We start from the raw sequence: 21,666 nt of genomic DNA on the forward strand, positions 1-21,666 counted from the left end.
TGCAAAGGAAAGAGCACTGCAGAGCCAAAGTCATCTCCTCGGTTAGTGGCTACCCTCGATAAATTGGATTAAATCAAACAAGGTATCAGATGATTTACATCTTGATATGGTTCTTCTAGGTGACAAAGGTATCCTCTAACGTGATACCTAATAACCCCGCTGGCAAACCCCGCTACAGAGCAAGAGCGCCGGTGTTGTGCCGTATTCAGCACCCCTGCCGTGAAATGCACCCCCTCGCATTATAGGTGATATTCTGGATCAGAAGGCTGTTGTTTCGAACTATAGAAGTAGTTTATATACAGGTAACCCACAACGGTCAGAACATTGGTTACTTACAGTCTTTAAACTATTTTAAAGAGTTTAAAATCACAAACTTGGATGATAGAGAACACAAAACAACACCTTTTTGTATGTTCTGTGGAAATATATTGCAGCCATAAATACAAAATCAATTAAATGGATCTTTTGAGCAAGTTGAATGTATTTGACTTAGCGTTTCCTAAATATAATCCTAGCTTTTCTTGCAATTCATATGTTCAAAAGTGTGTGCTTTTAATTAGGTTACCTGTATATAAGCTACTCTTATAGGTCGAAACAACAGCCTTCTGATCCAGAATATCACCTATAATGCGAGGGGGTGCATTTCACGGCAGGGGTGATGAATACGGCACAACACCTGTGCAACAGTGCGCAAACGGGTCTCAGTGGAGCGCTGCTTCGGGTTGACTGCCTCCATTATTCTTTTCTATACAGCGTTTTTATGCGCCCCTTTTATTCCACTCTTAAGACTGCCAAAAAGCACATCTTTATTTTGCTCCATCTCGGATGTCAGGATGCCGATCTCTGTGTCGGAAAAGTTTCTTTTCTTACCAGTGTTTCGTCTCTCCATGTTTGACCTCAGTGGGCGACGCCCCCGAACCAGGAATATTTAAAGGCGTAACATGTAAATGACGATCGAATTCAGCCGCCGCATTTATCAAGGCCCGCTCATTCGTACACTGAGATTGGTCCGATACGAATGTTTCATAAATCACGTGGGTCCTTTCCTACGACCAATTCTGCGCTCAGATCTGCGCCCATTTTCACGCAAGATTGATAAATGAGGCCCATTATGTTTCCAATAGTGCCATAGACTGGGGAAAGAAGAAGAAGAAGAATTCCTTTATTTGTCCCGCAATGGGGAAATTCAATTTTTACTCTTTTTTTTCATTTTACACACACACAGGCCCAAAAGACTGTAACCAAAGTGTATAAAGAAGTCAGTTAAAGTTTTACTTTCCTATTATAGTTTACTTTTTGATTTCCATCTATGTAATTGCCTTTTGAGTTAATATTTATCTTAAAGTGAGTTAAATCAATGGTGATTGACCAACTAATGAAAGCCCTTTTGTCTTTATTGCTGGGTATTACAATTAACGTGTCTGTGCCGACGTTCCCGGGCTAGATGTAAGTAAGCCGCCATGTTTGCGACGCTGCTGACAACCATCTTTGACCAGGGCCCCTTGCTCCTACAGTGTATCCATAGACATACAGGTATACATGTAAACATGCAGGCCCGCCGCGTCCTTCCCATGCCGGGACATGATTTTTTATTTATTTATTATTATTATATTATTTTTATTAATATTGCTATTATTATCATCATATTATTATTGTTGCTATTACTATTATTATATTAATATTATGTTATCATTGTTATTATTATAATTATATCCCTATCATTTTCTTTTTTTTTATTGTAGCCATAAGATCTGTTGTCTCTATGCCTTCCGTCAGAAGCTCCTCTGCAAATAACATTAAGTGGAATTTGTATTTGGGTTGTTAAACCAGCATTTTTTAAATATCCAAACACCCTGTATCATAGCTACATCTGTGACGGTTTTAAGAAATCAATACGTTTGTAATTGGTCCCAAATTCAGTGAATAACCCTACTTAGAGATTTAGGAGTATCCCTTTCGTTCGTATGTTGATGCAGCACTGCCTCAGCTAGACCTATTCCATGATGGCGGCTCTTTAGACACGTCCCCCCACAGTTGATGTATGATATATGTTTATGGGTCTGTCAGCCCAGATTGTCACCACAGTTTTTCCGCGTTCACTTTCGATCATTCATCATTCATTCATCTTCAACCGCTTGTCCCTGTCGGAGTCGAGGAGGGTCTGGAGCCGATCCCAGCTGACATCGGGCTCGAGGCGGGGTACGCCCTGGACAGGACGCTAGTCTATCGCAGGGCACTTTTAATCAGAAATCTGAAAGTCAAACTAGTGAGTCAGGCTTGTAGTAAGGACAGACGTGTAATAGGAGCATGTGTGTGTGTATGGGTTTAAAAGGGGAAAATTTAAGGAACAGACTGGAAGTAGAGAGGTGAATGCGTTACTGTACTACTGTAATAGAGTTTACAAAAGAGAAAAAAAAATAGTCAACACACATACTGACCGTGAACATGACTAGTTGGAGGGCTCTAAAAGAACAGGCCCACCTGCAGTTACATCTTATCGCCACAGAGGCTGCTAGAAACAAGGTTTCTCAAATCTTATGGAGTACTTAGTGGATATTTTCTGCAGCAGGAGTTGGGCCTCTCCTCTACAGCTGCATGGCAGGGCAAAAGTTTATGTGAACCTCCTTCTGCACCATGTAATACAGGGATTGAAGTTCTCAGTCTCTCTGACGCATTTTCGTCTGTTCTTAAAGTTTCGGTGTTGGAAGTATTCTTTTGTTTTTTGCCTGAGGCGTAGCGAGAATAACACTGTATGTATAACCTACCACCATAAAGAACGTTACATTGTGTATTAATCAACTTATAAACTTTAATCATGAAAAGCTTAACACTGCGGCTCAGCAAGTGTCGCTTAATAATGAATGTGAGCGTGCTAAAATGAAGAGGCTGTTTTGTTTACATCATTGGTACGATCTTTTCTGCTAATTTGGTCATTGTTTGACAACAGTCGGTTGATTATTCCGCATAACTTCTGCAGTCTAGAGATCAACAGAAGAACAAGTGTTGAAAAGTTTGGATCTTTTTAGCTTTCTATGTTGAGCTTGGACTTAATGCAATATTTTCTGATTTCTGCAAAAAAAAATTTGAGCTTTCAAGTTAACGTGAAGATTGATTTTTAGAAACGATTAGATTTGTTGTTCTTGTCTTTGTGAAACGGGTCACAATATTATCCACAGCTGTCATATGACTCCATCTGACTGCTAGCCTGCAGCTAGCTTGCTTGGTTGTGTTTTTAGCATCTTGTTGTTGTTATTGTTGTTATAGCCTACTCAAACCCGTTCTAGAGTGCACATCACTAAACTGCCTGTGCATTGTCTGATTAATTTGCAAATGTACATCGATGTTAGCTAATGTCAGCTCTGATCTAAACACCACTGTCCTTGCTACCACTCCCTCACTTGGGTGAAAGAGGTAGGGATGTTACAGCAGGAGACCGATGCGCCTTTTACTTTATGAAAATAATAATATGACATAGGCTGCTTTGCCTGCCCATAAACATACAGAAGATTACGACTACTTAAAGACTGCCAATGTTGAGTTTCTGTTAAGTTTGAGTCAACTCTCTAACTCCTAACCAGTCAAAATTAACTGCTTGTGTTTTTCCAGTGTTTCCAGCTCCTCTCTGTCTGACTCCCTCATTCACTTCATCTTTCCCACACTGGCTCTTAGATACTTAGAGAAACATACACATCTATCCCCTTTCTATGGAGGTTTAATCACCCTAAACCTTTAATCACCAAACCTGATGCTTGCAAAAAACATTGTTTTATGCAGATAGTAAAACAAAGTTGGTTGATTAGATTTCAGATCTTTAGTGTTTGTTCATTGATATTTGGTCAGAGAAAACGAAAAAATACGGCAGTAACCTGAAAATGGCCTTAAGGGAATTGGAATAAAGAAGAGAAGGCCAACTACTATTGACTCGGGTACATTAACGTTAGGGGCAATGTACATAGTAGTAATAGCCACACTATTATCGGGACAAATTTGTATATATTTTGCGGCCATTAAAGGAATAGTAAAACCTGTGACACCAAAAAATAAGGAGAACCTCGGATAACTGCAAGCTGACTGTTGGATTTATAAAATTCCTTGTTGAATTACAAGAAATTGCATTGAAGAAATTCATTTCAAAATAAGAATTACGAGAGGAGGCAGGAAACCATTTCTCCTATTCACCAGCTGGTTGGTATTGCTACGAAGCTGAAGGAGTAGGAGAAGAAGAAAGGAGCTTTTCTCACCTCTACCCCTCCCCAGCTGGTTAAGAACTGAAGAAACAGACGCGCTGGATGAGCAGTATGTGAAACTCCTGATGTGCCACAACCCTGGAAACACAGTATACATGCAAGGGGGTTGAATGGGAAAATGACGGGCTAGCTCAACCTCCAGCACAGTAGGTGGCGCCCCGCCAACATACAGCTGGACTGAATACAGCTTTTTTTTCTGGTTCATCTTTGTCAAAAACACAAATGGAAAACTTTGGGTCAGAATTACGAGCGAAACGGGTCTTCCTGGTAGTGATGTTACTTGCCGTTGCGAAGACCTCCCTCGGTTTAAGGGTAACGCTCTATTGTTTTCTTTATATTGTTTTCAGCGTTGTTGCTTCCTAGTTTATTGTATTTCTGGGTCAAAGGAGTTGTCTAAGTCTGTAAACCGTGGTATGAGAACTCCAATTTTACCCGGGGTATGCTGTTAACATGGTGTTTAAGAAACCGGGGTATGCCCTTAACCCAATTATAATCAGGTTTTTAAACTGTATGTAAATGTACTGACACTATGCCGAGATAGATCCTTGCCCTGTTTAGCATTGAACTGGCGAGCAACTCCAGCTGCAGTGTTGAACCGATTCCCCATTGAGAGACTTCACATAATCCTGTTCTCTCGTGCACTTGTTTTATGTGGACGACCGGCCTTTTTGAGGGACTTAAATGAATCTGTGTCCTCGTAAAGTTTCAATATTCTTGAAATCACAGACTGAATGCCCAACCTCTCTCTGATGGCTGAGAGGTCATCCCTTTAGCCTTTATCTGGACAACGTGCTGTCACAGGGTTTCAGTCACCTTAGAGCGGCTTGCCATCTTGCAAAGTAACCAGGAGAGCTGCAAATAAATGGGGTGTGTCCAATAATTAAGTAAATTATTATAGGTGTCAGATTAACAGCAAGAACTGGGAGGTATCTACAAGTGTTCTCTAATTTTGCTCAAATTATGAACAATAAAGAATAACAGTATTTCAGAATAAATCAAGTATTTATAACGTGTTCTATAATTTTGATCTCCACTGTATATGCCATACATTTTCAAAAAAAAAGCCATTTTCCAGATAGTGGCGAGCATCAACTATAGGCCCAGTATAATACATCATTTTTTTCAGAGTGGTTAAGTTGCTGTTCATTAGAATGCCAGGCATCACCATCAAAGTAGCTGTTTTTTCCAACCAACAATCTGAAACCTACAGTAAATATACAGTATGTAGTTTGATGCCATATAGGACAAGTAAACATTCACATTTGAGAAGCTGGAACTTCAATTATCAAAATATTAACTAATTAATTTTCTGTGCAAGAAAGGGAGGACTATGACAGCAGCAATGACAACGAACATTTAAAAATATATGTATATTGTTGGAGGAGTTTAAACAGCCAAGAAATGAGTATGACATGCCTATGTTGTTGTACTGATGGAATTAGTTGTGTGGAAATGTACATTCTACTGAACGTATGATATTTCAGGTACACATGAAGGGCATGTTATTGTACAGCAAATTTAAACAGGATCAGATCAGAAAACAGTGAGGCTTCTTACTAACTTGTGATGGCAGTGCTAATGAAGCAGAAACTTAGGAAATAAAAGACTGTCTAATTGTCTAATTATATAATAACAATAATTCAAATATAAGCCTTGTGGAATTTCCTTAGAAGTTCATGGCAGCCTAATGGTGATTTGTTTAGTTTGTAAATCCCTTTGCTCCCTCAGTTCTCAGCCCTGCCTCCAGTCAGAGTGGTCTTCTCCATCACAATGGAGGGCAGTGCCAGGAAGGTCATCACTGTCCGCTCTGCCCTTATTGTTAAGAACCGGCTGGATGTTCCTATGGAGGTCAGACTAGACAGCCCCTCTGCTCCTGACAGTAAGGCTCCATTTGAATTGTTTACTCAGTAGGGTGTTCGCAGGGTCTTAAAAATTATTAAGTTAAGTCAAGTACGTGGTGAAATTTTAATTTAAACTTTGTTATGTTGCTGTGTTGACAGAACCAGTGGTGTTACCTCCTATCTTTCCTGGCCAGGCCTTGGCAGTCCCGCTCCACCTGACGTCTTGGCGGCTGCAGGCTCGGCCCAAAGGCCTGGGCTTGTTCTTCTGCAAGGTTCCCATCCACTGGACCAGTGTGGAGCGCCCTGGGGAGATCAGCAGCAATAAGAGGGAGTGTCAGTCGGCAGACTTTGACGACAGCCTCAAGCGTAACTTTAGGTAAATACAGTTAGACAATTTGTTGTTGGTTCTTGTCTTCCTCTTATCTGGTAGCATTCCCCTACTTTATGTGCATCTTGCAGGTTTTGTGTGGTCATCAAAAAGGAGAACTACCCAGAGCAGCAGCCTGCCAAGAGAGTTTCTAGCAGTACAAAGCAGATCTATCGACAGCCAGGCCACACCATCTACCTGCTGCCCACCATGGTGCTGGCCAACCTGTTGCCCTGTGACCTCAACTACTACATCAAAGGAACTTCCATCAAAGGGTCACTGAAGCCGGGAAAAGAGGCTGTGCTACACGCGACTGACACCTCGCAAAACATGGAGCTAGGTCAGGACTTTCCAAAACTCACTGAGTGGTGTCTACTTCCTTAACACAGTTCTTGTTCTCACTCCTGGTGTTCATGGTTGTCCTTCAGGAGTCCTGCTGGAGAACTTCCCTGTGTGCAAAGAGCTGCTGATTCCACCTGGGACCCAGAACTATGTGGTACGCATGAGGCTGTATGACACCAACAAATATCTGCTTTGCCTCACCATTCGCATCATCCAGAGAGCGCAGGGGGCACTGAAGATCCTGATTTCTGCCCCCTACTGGCTTATCAACAAAACTGGTAATGTTCTGCTTGTTGTTAGGAGCTACAGTTGTTCATTATACGAGAAAAGTTCCAATCCAGTCATTGTGTAAAGAAGAAGTCTCTCTGTTATCATTCCCTAAAGTCATTTTTTCCCTCAGGTCTGCCGTTAATCTTCCGTCAGGACAATGCCAAAGCTGATGCTGCAGGCCAGTTTGAGGAGCATGAGTTGGCCCGAAGCCTCAGTCCATTACTATTCTGCTACACTGACAAGGAGCAGCCTGCTATGTAAGTGTATGTTTTTCTGTCCTGAGTACAGACATCTGGACTAGAATGTCTAAGGTAGTGAGCAATATTTTCTTCTCCAGGTGTTTTTATAGTTAATGATAAGTTGACTGCACTGAACACACACACTTACACTGATGGTGACGGCCTGCCTGGGGTTCAGTCTCGTCAGCAAGACACTTCATTACATTCTATTATTCCTTATCCATCTTGATCCTAGGTGTACAATGAGGATTGGGAAAGGGATCCATCCAGACGGAGTTCCAGGCTGGTGCCAGGGGTTCTCCTTGGATGGAGGGAGTGGAGTCAGGGCATTGAAGGTTATCCAGCACGGGAACAGGCCTGGCCTCATTTACAACATAGGTAAATGGTGGTCGTATCCGTGTATGCATGTGCTGTCGAAATTAATGTAGTCCAGGCAAACATTGCAATTGATATCCTGTCTATGCGAAACCAAGGTGTAATATTCCTCCTTTCCCAAAAGATGTCTTTTTGGGTTAGGTGTAAACATGAGATGACGTGAAGCACAAAGTTGGGCGTACAGTGATGTACAACATATGAGTCTCAGGTTGTGTGAGACAGTCAGGAACTGACGGGACAGGGCATCTGGTTTGACGTTCTTTGAACCTGGGCGATAACAGAGGGAAAAATCAAAGCGATTAAAAAATAACACACACCTGGCCTGACGGGGGTTCAACTGTTTGGCTGACCGGATGTACTCCAGGTTTTTGTGGTCTGTCCACAGGACAAATGGATGCTTCACCCCCTCCAATCAGTGCCTCCACTCCTCTAGGGCCATCTTGACAGCCAACAGCTCCCGATTTCCAACATCTGCATCACCTTTCTACTGGGGACAATTTGCGAGAAAAAAGGCACATGGATGTAGCTTTTAGTCCTCCGCTGACCGCTGGGACAGGACTTCCCCCCACCCCGTACTTTGTTAAACACCTCCTCCACTGTAAGTCGTAGTACTCGGACGGGACATCTGAGAGATCTGGAAACTCTTTAGAGGAAGAGGTGTTGAAGTCAGGTAGAAAGGCAGATTTCAGACAGACCGTTTGACAATGTTCACTCTATTGCAGAATGGAACCAGTCCTCCAATCAATGTGTGGGTTATGTTTTATTAACCAGGGAAACCCCAGGATAATTGGCTGATGAGGAGCATTTATCAGGTGAAAGGTAAGTGACTCAGTGTGGTCACCTGATATGCCCAGAGTGGGTTACTGTGCAGAGGAGGCGCCCATCCAGAGCAGTAGCCTCAATAGGATTGACCAAGGGTTTCCAATTCATGCTTAGCTGCATGGCAAAACCACAATCCAGAAGGTTAATGTCGGCCCCGGAGTCAGTGAGGACACAGTCTGCGATTGTCCATTATAGTTGAGCTGAGCATTAAGTAGTGATGAAGAGGGCATTCAGATTTCACGATGCGGCTCACTAGCGCCCTCTTGATTCCAGGTGAGGCCTGTCTTTTACTGGACAGGAAGACATGTAATGACCCCCCTGCCCACAATAAATCTAGCAGTTCTCACTCTCGGGTGAGTGTCCGGAATTCAATGGAAGGTAGCATGGTCAAACACCTTTCCAAAGAGCCACCAGCCACAGAAAAACAGCAAGCCGACAGTGGGATATGTAAATGGAATGGTAAATGGACTTCTACCTTTAGCGCCTTTCTAGTCTTCTGACTACTCAAGGCGCTTTCACACTACTTGCCACATTCACCCAGACATTCATACTGACGGCAGTCTAAATACATATCTACATACCATCTAATCAAATCCAACCATGTGCAGCACGGGGAGCAATTCGGGGTTCAGTTGCCACAGGACACTTCGACATGCACCGGAGGAGCCGGAGATTGAACCGCCGATCTCTCAAATGGAAGACAGACCGCTCTGCCTCTGAGCCACAGCCGCCCCTTATATGTGAGAGGCTGTAGTTCAAAAGTCAATCAGCACAAAGTCAGAAAAGAGCGGCAGGTACCTGGAACTCCAGAAAAGAGCTCTAAGGCACTCTGGTAAAGGTGACAGTAGTGCCCGTGGTGATAGGAGCACTAGGGGCAGTGACCCCCAAGCTGGAGGAGTGGTTACAGCAGATTCCCGGAACAACCTTGGACATCTCGGTCGAGAAAAGTGCAGTGCTCGGAACAGCAAAGATACTGCGCAGAACCTTCAAGCTCCCTGGCCTCTGGTAGATGACCCAGGCTTAGAGAGAGGGTCAACCACCTGCGCAGCCACGGAGGGTGAGGAGAAGATTATTTTTTATATATATAATACATGCAAGGTTTGGTCACTGCAGAGTGGGCTTTGAGTCCAAAAAGTCCTAAACGACAGAGACAGATCCTTGCCCTGTTCAGCACTGAACTGGTGAGCAACTCCAGCTGCACTGAGAGGATTGCCATCTTGCAAAGTAACCAGGAGAGTTGCCAGAATAAGGTGTGTCCAACATTTAAGTGAACTGTCAACAAGTGCTAGATTAACACCAATAACTAGAGGTTTCTGATAGTGTCCTCTAATTTTGCTCACTGCAAGTGCCCTGGTTATTTAAAAAATACAACATGCTAGTACAGCAGTGGTATAGCCACAGCAGATATTCTATCAAATAGAATAGAATTAATACTTTGTGCCCTAATTGTGAGCTACACTGTGTGTGTGTGTGTGTGTGTGTGTGTGTGTGTGTGTGTGTGTGTGTGTGTGTGTGTGTGTGTGTGTGTGTGTGTGTGTGTGTGTGTGTGTGTGTGTGTGTGTGTGTGTGTGTGTGTGTGTGTGTGTGTGTGTGTGTGTGTGTGTGTGTGTGTGTGTGTGTGTGTGTGTGTGTGTGTGTGTGTGTGTGTGTGTGTGCGCGCGCCTGTGTGTGCGCCTGTGTGTGCGTGCGTGTCAGTCTGTAGTGTGACTTGATTGGTAATGCAATGTTTTGATACACAGTAGCCTCTGACAGGTGAAACGTCTTCCTAGATAAATAACCATGTCCAGTTGCTTTTGACTGAAATTGCTTTGAGGATAACGATGACCTTGACAAATGAGAATATTCACAGGCTTATTGTTATTACATATTATTACAAACATCTATCAATCTACAGTCAATCTTAAGTCTTGCTCTTTGATATTCGAGCTTTAATGTCTCTGTTATGTCACTGTCACATTAATGAAATGTTTGTCATTGCTTGCTCCCTGTCTTATTAACACAGGCATCAGTGTGCGGAAGGGAAAAGGACGCTACAGGGACACTCACATAGTGACCTTTGCCCCGCGCTACCTGCTGGACAACCGCTCTACACACAAACTTGCCTTCGCTCAGAGAGAGTTTGCGAGAGGAAAGGTGAGAAATTAACATCAGAAATAAAACATTTACAGGGTGTTCTGGTAGCCTAGTGGTCAAGATGCACATCTTATTTAGTGATTGCTGCACCTCTAGTTCAGAGTCAAGGCCATTTGTTTCATACCATACCTCTTTCTCATAGTTTCCTGTCTGCATCTCTGCGGGGGCTTTTCTAGTAAAAGTAAAATGCCCCATAAAGAAAAAAATGAAAGTCAACTATTTGTTCTAGGGAACGGCCAACCCAGAGGGTTACATCTCCACCCTGCCGAGCTCCAGCGTGGTCTTTCACTGGCCACGTAACGACTTTGATCAGCTGCTGTGTGTGCGCCTCATGGACACGCAGAACTGCACCTGGTCTGGAGGCTTTGAGGTCAACAAACCTAAGTCCTTTCATGTCAACATGAGGTACAGATCCATGCACAATTTTTAGCACCAATCAATGTTATTTAATCATACAGTGGCTCTGGAAGCAACTGCTTCCATCCATGTTTGCTCCCCTTAGAAATCAGAATACTTTTCTATTGGAGAATAAATCAGATGGTTTCTCTGTCTACATCCTGGCACTGTTCAACTAGTCCTTGTGGATCATTAAATTGTGCATTCTTGCATTGCGACAGACACATGCCACTCTTCATTGTCGATCAAGTAATATCGTGATTATTATTTATTGTGTAATATTGTATCTCTGTCTATATGTTAGGCCTGGGCATTTTTTCCTGACTCGAGTGGCCTGGCCACTGAAGTGAAGTATTTGAAAGGTTTTAAGTGGATCTTGGTTTGAACAGGGACACATTGGGGAACTGTTTCTTCCTGCGGACGGAGATCACCCTAAAAGGAGCCACTTACCAGATCTCCTTCTCTGACACTGACCAGTTGCCTCCACCCTTCCGCATTGACAACATCTCTGAGGTAAGCCACTGTTATTACAGCTTCAGTAGCTGTTACTAAGGGATAGAGTCCTGTCCCTGAATCACTAACTGGACACCCAGTGCTCTCTTCATGAATACAGTGTTGTAGTCTGGACATGATGGATCTTTCCAATAGGGTTAACTTTGAACACTTTCAGACATTCTCCCCTCAAAGACATTCATGGAGTTTAATTCTATTGTACATAGAGGGCTCACAATTTTCTTTTTTTTTCTTTAGATTTCTTTTGGCCTTTTCTCATTTTAGATGGACAGCTGGAGGTTGACAGGAAATGGGAAAGAGAGAGAGGGAGGGTGGGGCGGGCACATCGAGCAAAGGGCTGCAGTTCAGGGTCGAACCTGGGCCACTGTGGCGAAGACTTTGAGCCTCTGTATATGAGGTGCCTGCTTTAACCACTTAGCCATAAGGCGGCCCCACAATTTTAAATCGAAATCAAAAATCCATCGAAATAGCACTCCTTAATTTCCGCCATTACTTCTGGGCCTGCAACATTTATAAACTTTTATATTGGCTCCGCAGTGAAGTTGCAGACGTGTGCCCGTACTGAGATAACATTTTCTTCCTGCTCTCACACACTACGATTTGTTCTCAGCTCCCCATAATTGCCTATAAGGTCTCCATCCAGACGTCACCAATACCATTAAAATCTGGATAAAGTTCAGGAAACAGCAGGGCTTGCACAGGGCTTCTACCCTTGCCCCAGTTTTTAATGATTATGCGTTTCTCCCTTCCTGCACCGATCCTACGTTTCGCATATGGTCGCTTAATGACCTGTATGACGAAGGTGTTTTTGCGTCCTTTGCAGCTATGTCGGCCAAATACAGCCTGCCTAATAGCCTTTTTTTCAGTACCTTCAAATAAGACACTTTATCCAAAAGCGATTCCCACATTTCCGAACCACCCCCTGAAGCTGAGATGGACCAATTCCTGTCCGTCAACGTACATACAACATGTCAACATAGATGACTTACATTTGTCCCCACTGTATTGCCTAAAAATGCATGGGTAAAGGATTTGGGTGTAGACATTACTGAGGTCCAGTGGAGGGACATTTTAAAACTGGTCCACTCATCCTCAATTTGTGCCAGGTACGGCCTATTACAGTGAAAGGTGCTTCATAGAGCCCATTTCATCAATGCTAAATTGGCTAAGATATACCCTAGTCACAGTGGTGCTTGTAACTGTTGTAAGCAGTCCCCAGCCGACTATGCACACATGTTCTGGACGTGCCCAAACTTGCTGAATTTGGGCCGACATATTCCAAACCCTCAAACAGGCTCTTAACACAAATTTGGAACCCAATCTCATGACTGCTCTTTGTGGGCTCCCTCCATCTAAAAATGTGCCAATCACTACACAGCGTGTCGTGGCCTTTACCACCCTGCTCGCCAGACGTAACATTCTCCTTAAATGAAGACATGTTTCTCCACCGACTCACCACAGTTAGATACGTGAAATTTTACAATGTCTACGGTTAGAGAAGTTGAGGTTTTCACAGAAGGGATTTTTGACAGCATTCCACAAAACTTGGGACCTACTGCTGGCTTTTATTATTAGGTCCACTGCTGGCTTTTATTAATAATAGTCTTACTGTTATTCCTGATGATGCTGAGGATGCTTCCTAATACTTGGAAGGAGAGAGTTTGGAGGGATAGTGGGATTCATGTTCTCCCCAAAGCAATTTCAGTCACAAGCAACTGGACTTGGTTATTTGTCTAGGAAGACGTTTCACCTCTCATCCAAGAGGCTTCATCAGTTCATTTACGCAACTGACCATGCTGGGACTGGTGCAACTAACTGGTTAGGAGATCCAGGTATTTGACCTCTCACAAGGCCGATGATGTCACTGGAACCCTTTGTGCTCAAAGCACCAACGACCGTTGTTAGAGAGACAGTCGTTGCTGGGAAGTAGGTTTTGACGTTGTTAGTGCTCTATTGAGTCTTTGGAGTCACAGGAGGATTTTTGAACAGTTGTTCTTTCGATAGTTTGTTGAATCTCCCGGGAAGGGATGAAAGGGCAGCATTATAAATTGGTGGTAAGTGGTGTCTCAGACCTCCTCCTTTGTTTAGCGTTGGTTTCTCTACTTTTGCATAGATGGCTTCTTTTACTCCTCCTTCAAACCATTTGTCCTCTCTGTCCAGGATGTGGACATTGTTGTCATCAAACAAGTGGGCTTTCTCCTTGAGATGTAAGTGGACAGCAGAGTCCAGGCCTGAGGAGTTAGCTCTCCTGTGTTGGGCCATTCATTTATGCAGTGGTTGTTTTGATGTTCCAATGTAGAGATCTTTGCATTCCTCGTTGCATTGGACAGCATAAACCAGATTACTTTTGTGGGTGTGTGGTGTTCTGTCCTTGGGATGTACTAGTCTCTGTCAAGTGTGTTACTGGGTTTGAAATACACAGGGATGCAGTGTTTGTTGAAGATCCTCCTGAGTTTCTCTGATACCCTAGCCACATACGGAATGACTATGTGGTTTCTCTTGTTTTCTTTTTCAACAACTTTGGTTTTCTTTCTGGAAGCATCTGCTGTTTTCACAAAGGTCCAGCCGGGGTAACCACAAGTTGTGAGGGCGCCTCTCAGGTGCTTGCGTTCTTCCCTTGGGCCTGTGAGCTGGTGGGTACGTTATCAGCTCTGTGGTGCAGTGTTCTGATAACTCTAAGCTTGTGTTCCAGGGGGTGATGGGAGTCAAACAGTAGATATTGATCATTGTGAGTGGGTTTTCTGTATACCCCATTCATGTTGGGGTTTTTTGTTTTACCTTTTCACTTTAAAGTAGACGCACCGACTCAGTATGCAACTGTTGTACTTTTATTTGCGTGTCTGCAAAAACTCATCATAGATTTAAATTTGGCCTTGGTATACTGAATCTGTTTACAAGTTGCTCACAAGATGCAGATGTATTGTCTATATAGAGGTCCAGCAAAGAGATATCCAAGGCTCCTTCCAACACTGAGGGGGTAAACGTGGCCTTTAACTATTGGAGCAAAGATGGAGAGGCTGCAGCATGTAGCTCTCTTTTTAAAGTAGAATTTGAAAATGTAAATGAGTTGTCAGAGCATAAAACCAAGGGTCTTTTGATTTTTACAAATCAAGACTCAATAGTTTACCAATGGCAAGAATGAAAAAAGTGCTCAGAGCTTAAGTGACAGTAAATAAATACATGTTAAATAGATTTCATTGTTTGAATCCCATCAGGTGCCTATCCAGTTCTGGCAGTATGGTGTGGCTGACATCCGGCTGCACACTGAAGTGAAGGCTGGCTCCTTGCTGGACTATGCTTGTGATGAGCCCACACTGCCCCCTTACCTCACACTGACTGTGAAGGGAGCTGGATCCTCAGAGGTCACATCCGACATGAACTTCTTCAGAGAATATAACAAGCTTTACTATGAGAACTTCATCTACATCGCAGCAACACACACTTTCTCAACGTAAGGAAAACAACGCGACTAATAATAACGTAATTCTTTATCATTGTTTCCTCGTTTAGTGAAGATAAAGTCATAAAGGTAAGCAGTATCATTTTGTGGATGCAGGAATGTTGAAAAGAGACCTGTTGGGAAGAAGCGTCTGGTGAGCTGTGCTGAACTGGTTCTCGATGTGGACACCAAGACTCAAAGGGTCATCCTAAAAAAGAAGGTACTGTTGTTCTCAGAATAAATGTATATTGAAGATGTTTTTAAACTATAGTTACAGTGGGGCAGCTCGATTTTTTTTTCATATTTTCAAATCTCTTGTCAGCTTTTAGAACAAAAGTTACGATTGTAACTACCGTTCTATGAATCCTGAATGACCGCCAGAGGCAGTGCTTAACCATCTGTCCTGCGCATGCGCAGGTCGAGTATTAATACAACAAAGTCACGTGACCTCAGATGACCCCCGGCTCAGGTATATGTTCCGGTGTCATCCACAAGATAATTTCCTACAGAATCTACTCCCAGTATCAAGATTATGAGTGACCTCGAATTCTGGCGGTCATCCAGGATTTATAGAACCGCAATTACATTCATAACATTTGATTTATTTCATCCTTACTGACCGCCAGAAGCAGTCCTTAACACTGGATGACTCAGCAACAGAGTCAGGGGAAATCCTGAGTCCTTCCTGAGGCAGAAGAACCCAGTCAATGAACCATGCCCAATGGATGGGGAGTGGCAACATCCACTCTGTAGTCACTGGAGAATGTGCCTGGCAACACCATGTACCACAGGGTCTCTCCCCTCAGGGCTCCCAAAAATGTAGGAAAGGCACCTGACAGTCATTGTCCATGGGTCCCGCAGGAATGACCATGATCCAGGGGGAAAGGTGCTCTTCTGAAAACAGAGCCGTTCCAAGGATCATTGTATCAGACATCCTACTCCACATCAATGTGAATCACTCACAGATGAGGCACGTAGCACACAAACAAGTGTGCTGAAGTGATGCAGTTGTGGCCAACAACCATTTCAGTTCTGCCAGTGCCCAGGGATATCTGACACTAAGGGTTTTAGGGGGCTCAGGGACGCAAACCCAGGGGCTCCTTCAAGAAGAGGGACACCAGCCTGTGGCTCTCTACTGTGTCATTGCCATCCTTAACATCCTTAACGAAATAGCAGTCATAGACATCTTCAGGGATGGACATCTGTCAAGGAGAGATTGCAGGACAGTAGGTACTGAACAATGTACTTGTCTCTGTTACAGAACTGTCAACCAGTTAGAAAAGAACTCCCATCGGATCTCATACTGCAGGGTTTCTGACATTCATAATAACATTTTTTACAGAATCTACGCAATCGCTGGGCGGTGAGGGTGGGATGGCAAATACCACTCTGAGCTGAGACCAGAGGCCTGTCCCGTCAGAGAGGCCCCTAGGGTATCCCACCGCAGAGTCTGTGCAGCAGTGAAAACCACCTCCCGCCTGGCCACAAGGGGGGCCCCCCAAGAAGAAGTCTGTGGCGAAGCATAGAGAATATTCCATAACCATGCATGAGCTGGAGCATCCTGACCTGGAGGGACGTTGTGCATTAAGGAAAGCAAAACAGGGCTGAAGGATGACATTTCCTTGGCAGAGATTCACCTCTGCTCTACCGAAAAGCTCCTAGATGCTGAAGCTCGCCTCTGAATAGAGCCGCTGCTCTACTAGCACATTATCCAGTGTTACTGCCCACATCAGAGTTCCTGGGGCACCTGCAGTTATCGTGCGAGTTAGGCAGCTGTCGATTTGCCCGAGAGGTGAAGAGACTGAGCGTAGTGCAACAACCCATCCTTTTGGGAAAGGGGACAAAAATGTAGAACATTCTCCATGTCCTCATAGTGACTGTATTCAGAGCCACACCAATTAAGGTTATGTTCTAAAGAGGGGCTCAGAGGTTTACCGTGAGACCAAGTCAGGCCATATGAAAAAGAAGGAGAGCCTTCTCCTGGGCTACCTTGACCTGTGATGACGTAGTTCGCCATTGATTAAAATTCTCATGTACTGCGATTTCAGCTTAAGAGGGCTCTAACGACACTTCTAACAAATACTTGGGGGGGGGGGGAGTCCGTCTGGGAAGCACCCTGAATCTGAAAATGACAGCCTTGCAAGGCAAAATTAAGAAGCTGCCTGTGGTGAGGCAACACAGGAACATGCAATTAAGCATCGCTAATTGTCGATGAATGCAAACCATTCTTCCCAGCATGAAAAATGTCTGCTCTGCTCAATGCTGTCTGCTGTCTTGAATAGCAAAACAGTGAAGAACCCACTAAGTTCTCTGTACCATAACGCAGGAGTGTTCAATGAGGCATCACTGAGGCTGGAGGAGGTCCCTGTGAATGCAGCTTGCTGCAGGGAAGGTGATGGGGCAAGCATTAGGTTAGAGATGATGACGCAGCCCCTGGGTGCTGCTGAATCATTATCACCTTATAGTAGATCATCAGTTCCCTGGCATTAGGACAAGAGACACTTTACGTGTGGCCTCAGCCTCGTCAGGGAAACTATGTTGACAGCAGAGGTAGGATTGATAGGCTGGTGTAGATGACACGCATCTAAGTCCCTCAGAAATTCCGAGGGAATAACAGTAATTGTGGCAGTGCATGGAACGCACCTGAAGATTGCATTAGTAAGCACCAGTTGAAGACAGTATATCCAGCTGCAAGGTGAACCTATGCCACTCCAATGATAGACACGTAAAGTTGTCTTTGACCTCATCAGAGAACCATTACCCAGGCGCATGAGCCAAGCCAAGAGGCCTGGAAAGCCTCCCCTATAACATGGTCACTTAAGTGAGTGGAGAGGAAGCTGATTCCTGTTGCAGTGTATGTGAATGATATGATGGCTTTTACGGTCATTTCCACAAGACAGTAACACACACCGCTGTGTTATGATGAGCACGTCAGTCTAGCCCGGCGTCTACGTAGCCTCCAGTGGCTTAAGTAACCCGCAACTCTGGCTGATGCAGTCAAAAAGCTACCAGCGAAGAGCTCCGGTGGAATCACTTAGTTGTAGCTAAAGCTACCACAGTAATTAACTCTAGTTAACCTGCATAGCGAGAAGACGTAAAGGAAATGATCTCATGGGTTACACATATACCTGACCCGGAGGGCAGCTGGGTCACATGTGACTTTGGGATCTGGCAAATTTGTCTGACATTTTATGCACTAAAAGATTAACCGATAATGGTAAAAAATAATGTTATTGTGAAAACTATTGTGAAGATTTTCATTAGTTTCAGCCCATGATAAAAGCATGGAGTCCATAAATGACTGTGTTGTAACATATACTTTGATTATTGTGCAGGAGCCAGGGAAGCGCTCCCAGCTGTGGAGGATGACTGGGACTGGCATGCTGTGTCATGAAGGCTCGTCTCCGCCGCAGAGCAAGCCGGCACAGCCACGTCCTCTGGACTCCTCTTTGGTGCTGGACATCGCTGGGCTTGCAGCGGTTAGTGACAACAGGTTCGTAATGTGTGCAGCTGCAGTGTGTCTATGAGTTAACGGAACAGATATTTATCTCAGGAGTTATTTACAGTCGACTGGACACTGGACTGTAACTTTGGAGGAAATCTATCATGAAGGATTGGATGTGAAAGCTGTCTCTTTCTCTACCTGTTGGTCTCTTCCAGTTTTGAGCCGTTAATGTTGAGAAGGCCGGACTCACGCCGCAGCACCACCCAGACGTGGTACTTCAGCTCTGGCATGCTGACCTGTGGCCTGCCCCGTCTCGTAGTACAGGTGGGTGCACCAAGCTTTGTTGATATAGCTTTGATGTGGAATTTGAAAAATGTCCCTTCTGAGTTGCACTGCTGTGCTCCTGATATTTTAGAGTTGGTGCAGTTGACACTCACATACTGAGTGTTTTTTCAATTTATTATGCCTCCGCAGTTATGTGAACTGCTTTTATCTGAATTATAATATGCAAATACACATAACTATATGTCTGTGGGTATATATGTCTTTTTTTAAACTTCAATGTTCTTGGAACTGAATAATCACGATCCATTTTGAAGTTTATAGTGTGATTGGGCTGACATTTATGTGATTAAGACATCTATTAGGCTATACTTGTATATATTTATTTGCAGCAATACCTTTTTATTTGGCTGAAATAACTTTTTGGCACCGTGACGGACCTTTTCTTTTGCTTTATTGTTTTTGATTAGACAATCTTTAACCAGGCCAGGTGCCTGACAACAATAACAGTAACAACGATAACAATACTGCAGCTGGACCAGAAGCCTGTTATTAAACACAATTTAAGGAGACTGATCAGTAGGGATGGAAGGATACACTGACTGAACTCGTGATTGGATTGGATTCGATTCATGATACTGAGTTCACAATATGATGTTTTTAATTCGAATAAATCTACAAAATCTATAGGCTATTCTCTTCTCCTTCCATTTTCAAATTTAAGAATGATTATTTCTGACGTCTAAACTACAAAATAGTGCACAATCCCTTTTCTTTGTAAAAGTTAAACTGAACATTTATATTTTTTAAATAACAAAAGCAATAATTGAATTAAAAAACAAAGAAACTAAGGCATGGCCTGTGTTCCTGCAGTAGTTAGGAATTGACATGTTTTTTTAAAGAATATCAGCATATCTGAATTCAGAAGCTGAGATTTCTGCACATTCACAAATGAGTGTGTTTACATGGACATGAATATCCAGTTGATGAGGCTTATGATCATACTCAGGATATTGTGTTTACATGAGCACAGAGAACTCAGGTTATTCATATTCTCCTTCACATGATTAATACCATTCTGTTAACAGAAGGGTTGTTTACAGAAATAGGGAACATTTGCTAAAAGCCTGTGAATGTTCTCATTTGTCCAGGTCATCGTTAACCCCAAAGCAATTTCAGTCAAAAGCAACTGGACTTGGTTATTTGTCTAGGAAGATGTTTCACCTCTCATCCAAGAGGCTTCATCAGTTCATGTACGCAACTGACCAGGCTGGGACTGGTCCAACTATCTGGTAAAGAGATCCTGGTATTTAATCTTTCACAAGACCAATGGTGTCACTGGAACCCTTTGTTCTCCAAGTGCCAACGACCGTTGTTGGAGTGACAGTTGTTGGTGGGAAGTAGGTTTCGGCTTTGTTAGCGTCTATTGGGTCTTAACGACAGATGTTGGAGTCACAGGAGGCCATTTGTGAACAGTTGTTCTTTGAGGTTTTGAGCATTGTAAATTGGAGATAAGTGGTGTCTTAGACCTCCTCCTCTGTTTAGCAATGGTTTCAACCTACTTCCCACCAAAAACTGTCACTCCAACAATGGCCGTTGGCAGAACAAAGGGTTCCAGTGACACCATCAGCCTTGTGAAAGGTTAAATACCTGGATCTCAGTCCCAGCCTGGTCAGATGCGTACATGAACTGATGAAGCCTCTTGGATGAGAGGTGAAACGTCTTCCTAGACAAATAACCAAGTCAAGTTTCTTTTGACTGACATTGCTCTGGGGTCACTTACTAAAACTTAACAGCTTAACTGCCCTTTTGTTCTCTGCTCTGACCATCACCAGCTACAGCTGTCTGCTCTGAGTTCATCCTCCTTCTCTTTTCACCTGCACACACACAGACTAGCCGCTGTTGCTTACTGAGGCCTGCCCGTGTCGCTGCCAGCCCCTTTCACTGACAGCGCGTAGGACAGGAAATCAGTGGATGAAGATAAACAACTTCTTTCACTTACAAAAGACATAACTGAGTTAGAACCTCCGATAAAACAGACCAGCGCATTCTACTGCGGATGCGCCATCTTGCGAGGCTGACTGAGAATGTCAACAAACAAAGACAAAAGTAGATAGCGGCATCTGATTTATTTTTCATTTCAACCAATTTGAAGATTTCAGAACCAACCAGAAGTTAAAGCGAAACTGTCAGCACACAAGAAGGCTGCAGTGAGGTGTGTGTGTGTGTGTGTGTGTGTGTGTGTGTGTGTGTGTGTGTGTGTGTGTGTGTGTGTGTGTGTGTGTGTGTGTGTGTGTGTGTGTGTGTGTGTGTGTGTGTGTGTGTGTGTGTGTGTGTGTGTGTGTGTGTGTGTGTGTGTGCCAGATTGACACCAATAACTGGGAGGTTTCTCAAAGTGTCTTCTAATTTTGCTCACTGCAAGTGCCGTGGTTATTTAAAAAAAAAAATGCTAGTACAGCAGTGGTATAGCCACAGCAGATATTCTTTTAAATTCAGGACAATAAAAAAAATCCCAGTATTTCAGAATAAATCTAGAATTAATACTTTGTTCTCTAATTTTGAGGTGTGTGTGTGACAGGGAAAAAGAGTGCTATGCGTAGATGAATTAACGGAACAATATCTATATTTCAAAATTGCGTTGAAAAAACAAACAATAAAACATGGAATAAATTTGTGGCACTCAGTGTTGATTGAGTGGCGCAGCGCCATTGGTCTATGTATGGGAAACACTGCCTATTCTAATTATCTTGATTATCTAAACTATCTAATTCTGTTAGATCTGGAGATGTGTGAGACATCCAAGTTTCACCAGAAAATGAATACACTTAATACCTTTTATTCAATTCTTTCGAAGTCCCTACTTCATATATTGTGTAAATCTGCACCATTTGGATGGAATCTGCATCTAGACTGGTTGGCAGAGACATACAACCACATAGTGCTAATTCTATTTTT

At 43.4% G+C, this 21,666-nt stretch overlaps 1 protein-coding gene across 5 annotated transcripts in view; it reads left to right on the forward strand.

Annotated features, from left to right (window-relative positions):
• The window catches only part of vps13d (vacuolar protein sorting 13 homolog D), a 223,510-nt gene that overhangs the window by 140,653 nt on the left and 61,191 nt on the right, over positions 1-21,666 (forward strand). For all 5 annotated transcript variants that reach the window (XM_083919727.1, XM_083919728.1, XM_083919729.1 and 2 more), the window contains exons 44-56: positions 5,976-6,126; positions 6,248-6,464; positions 6,548-6,795; positions 6,884-7,075; positions 7,198-7,324; positions 7,542-7,684; positions 10,506-10,636; positions 10,866-11,041; positions 11,422-11,545; positions 14,761-14,996; positions 15,102-15,204; positions 18,320-18,477; positions 18,645-18,753. In XM_083919727.1, coding sequence (XP_083775853.1) covers positions 5,976-6,126; positions 6,248-6,464; positions 6,548-6,795; positions 6,884-7,075; positions 7,198-7,324; positions 7,542-7,684; positions 10,506-10,636; positions 10,866-11,041; positions 11,422-11,545; positions 14,761-14,996; positions 15,102-15,204; positions 18,320-18,477; positions 18,645-18,753 — 2,115 coding nt within the window. The remainder of the gene's footprint in view (positions 1-5,975; positions 6,127-6,247; positions 6,465-6,547; positions 6,796-6,883; positions 7,076-7,197; positions 7,325-7,541; positions 7,685-10,505; positions 10,637-10,865; positions 11,042-11,421; positions 11,546-14,760; positions 14,997-15,101; positions 15,205-18,319; positions 18,478-18,644; positions 18,754-21,666) is intronic.

The sequence above is a fragment of the Echiichthys vipera genome (assembly GCF_963691815.1).
Source record: "Echiichthys vipera genome assembly, chromosome: 9".
Classification (NCBI taxonomy): domain Eukaryota; kingdom Metazoa; phylum Chordata; class Actinopteri; order Perciformes; family Trachinidae; genus Echiichthys; species Echiichthys vipera.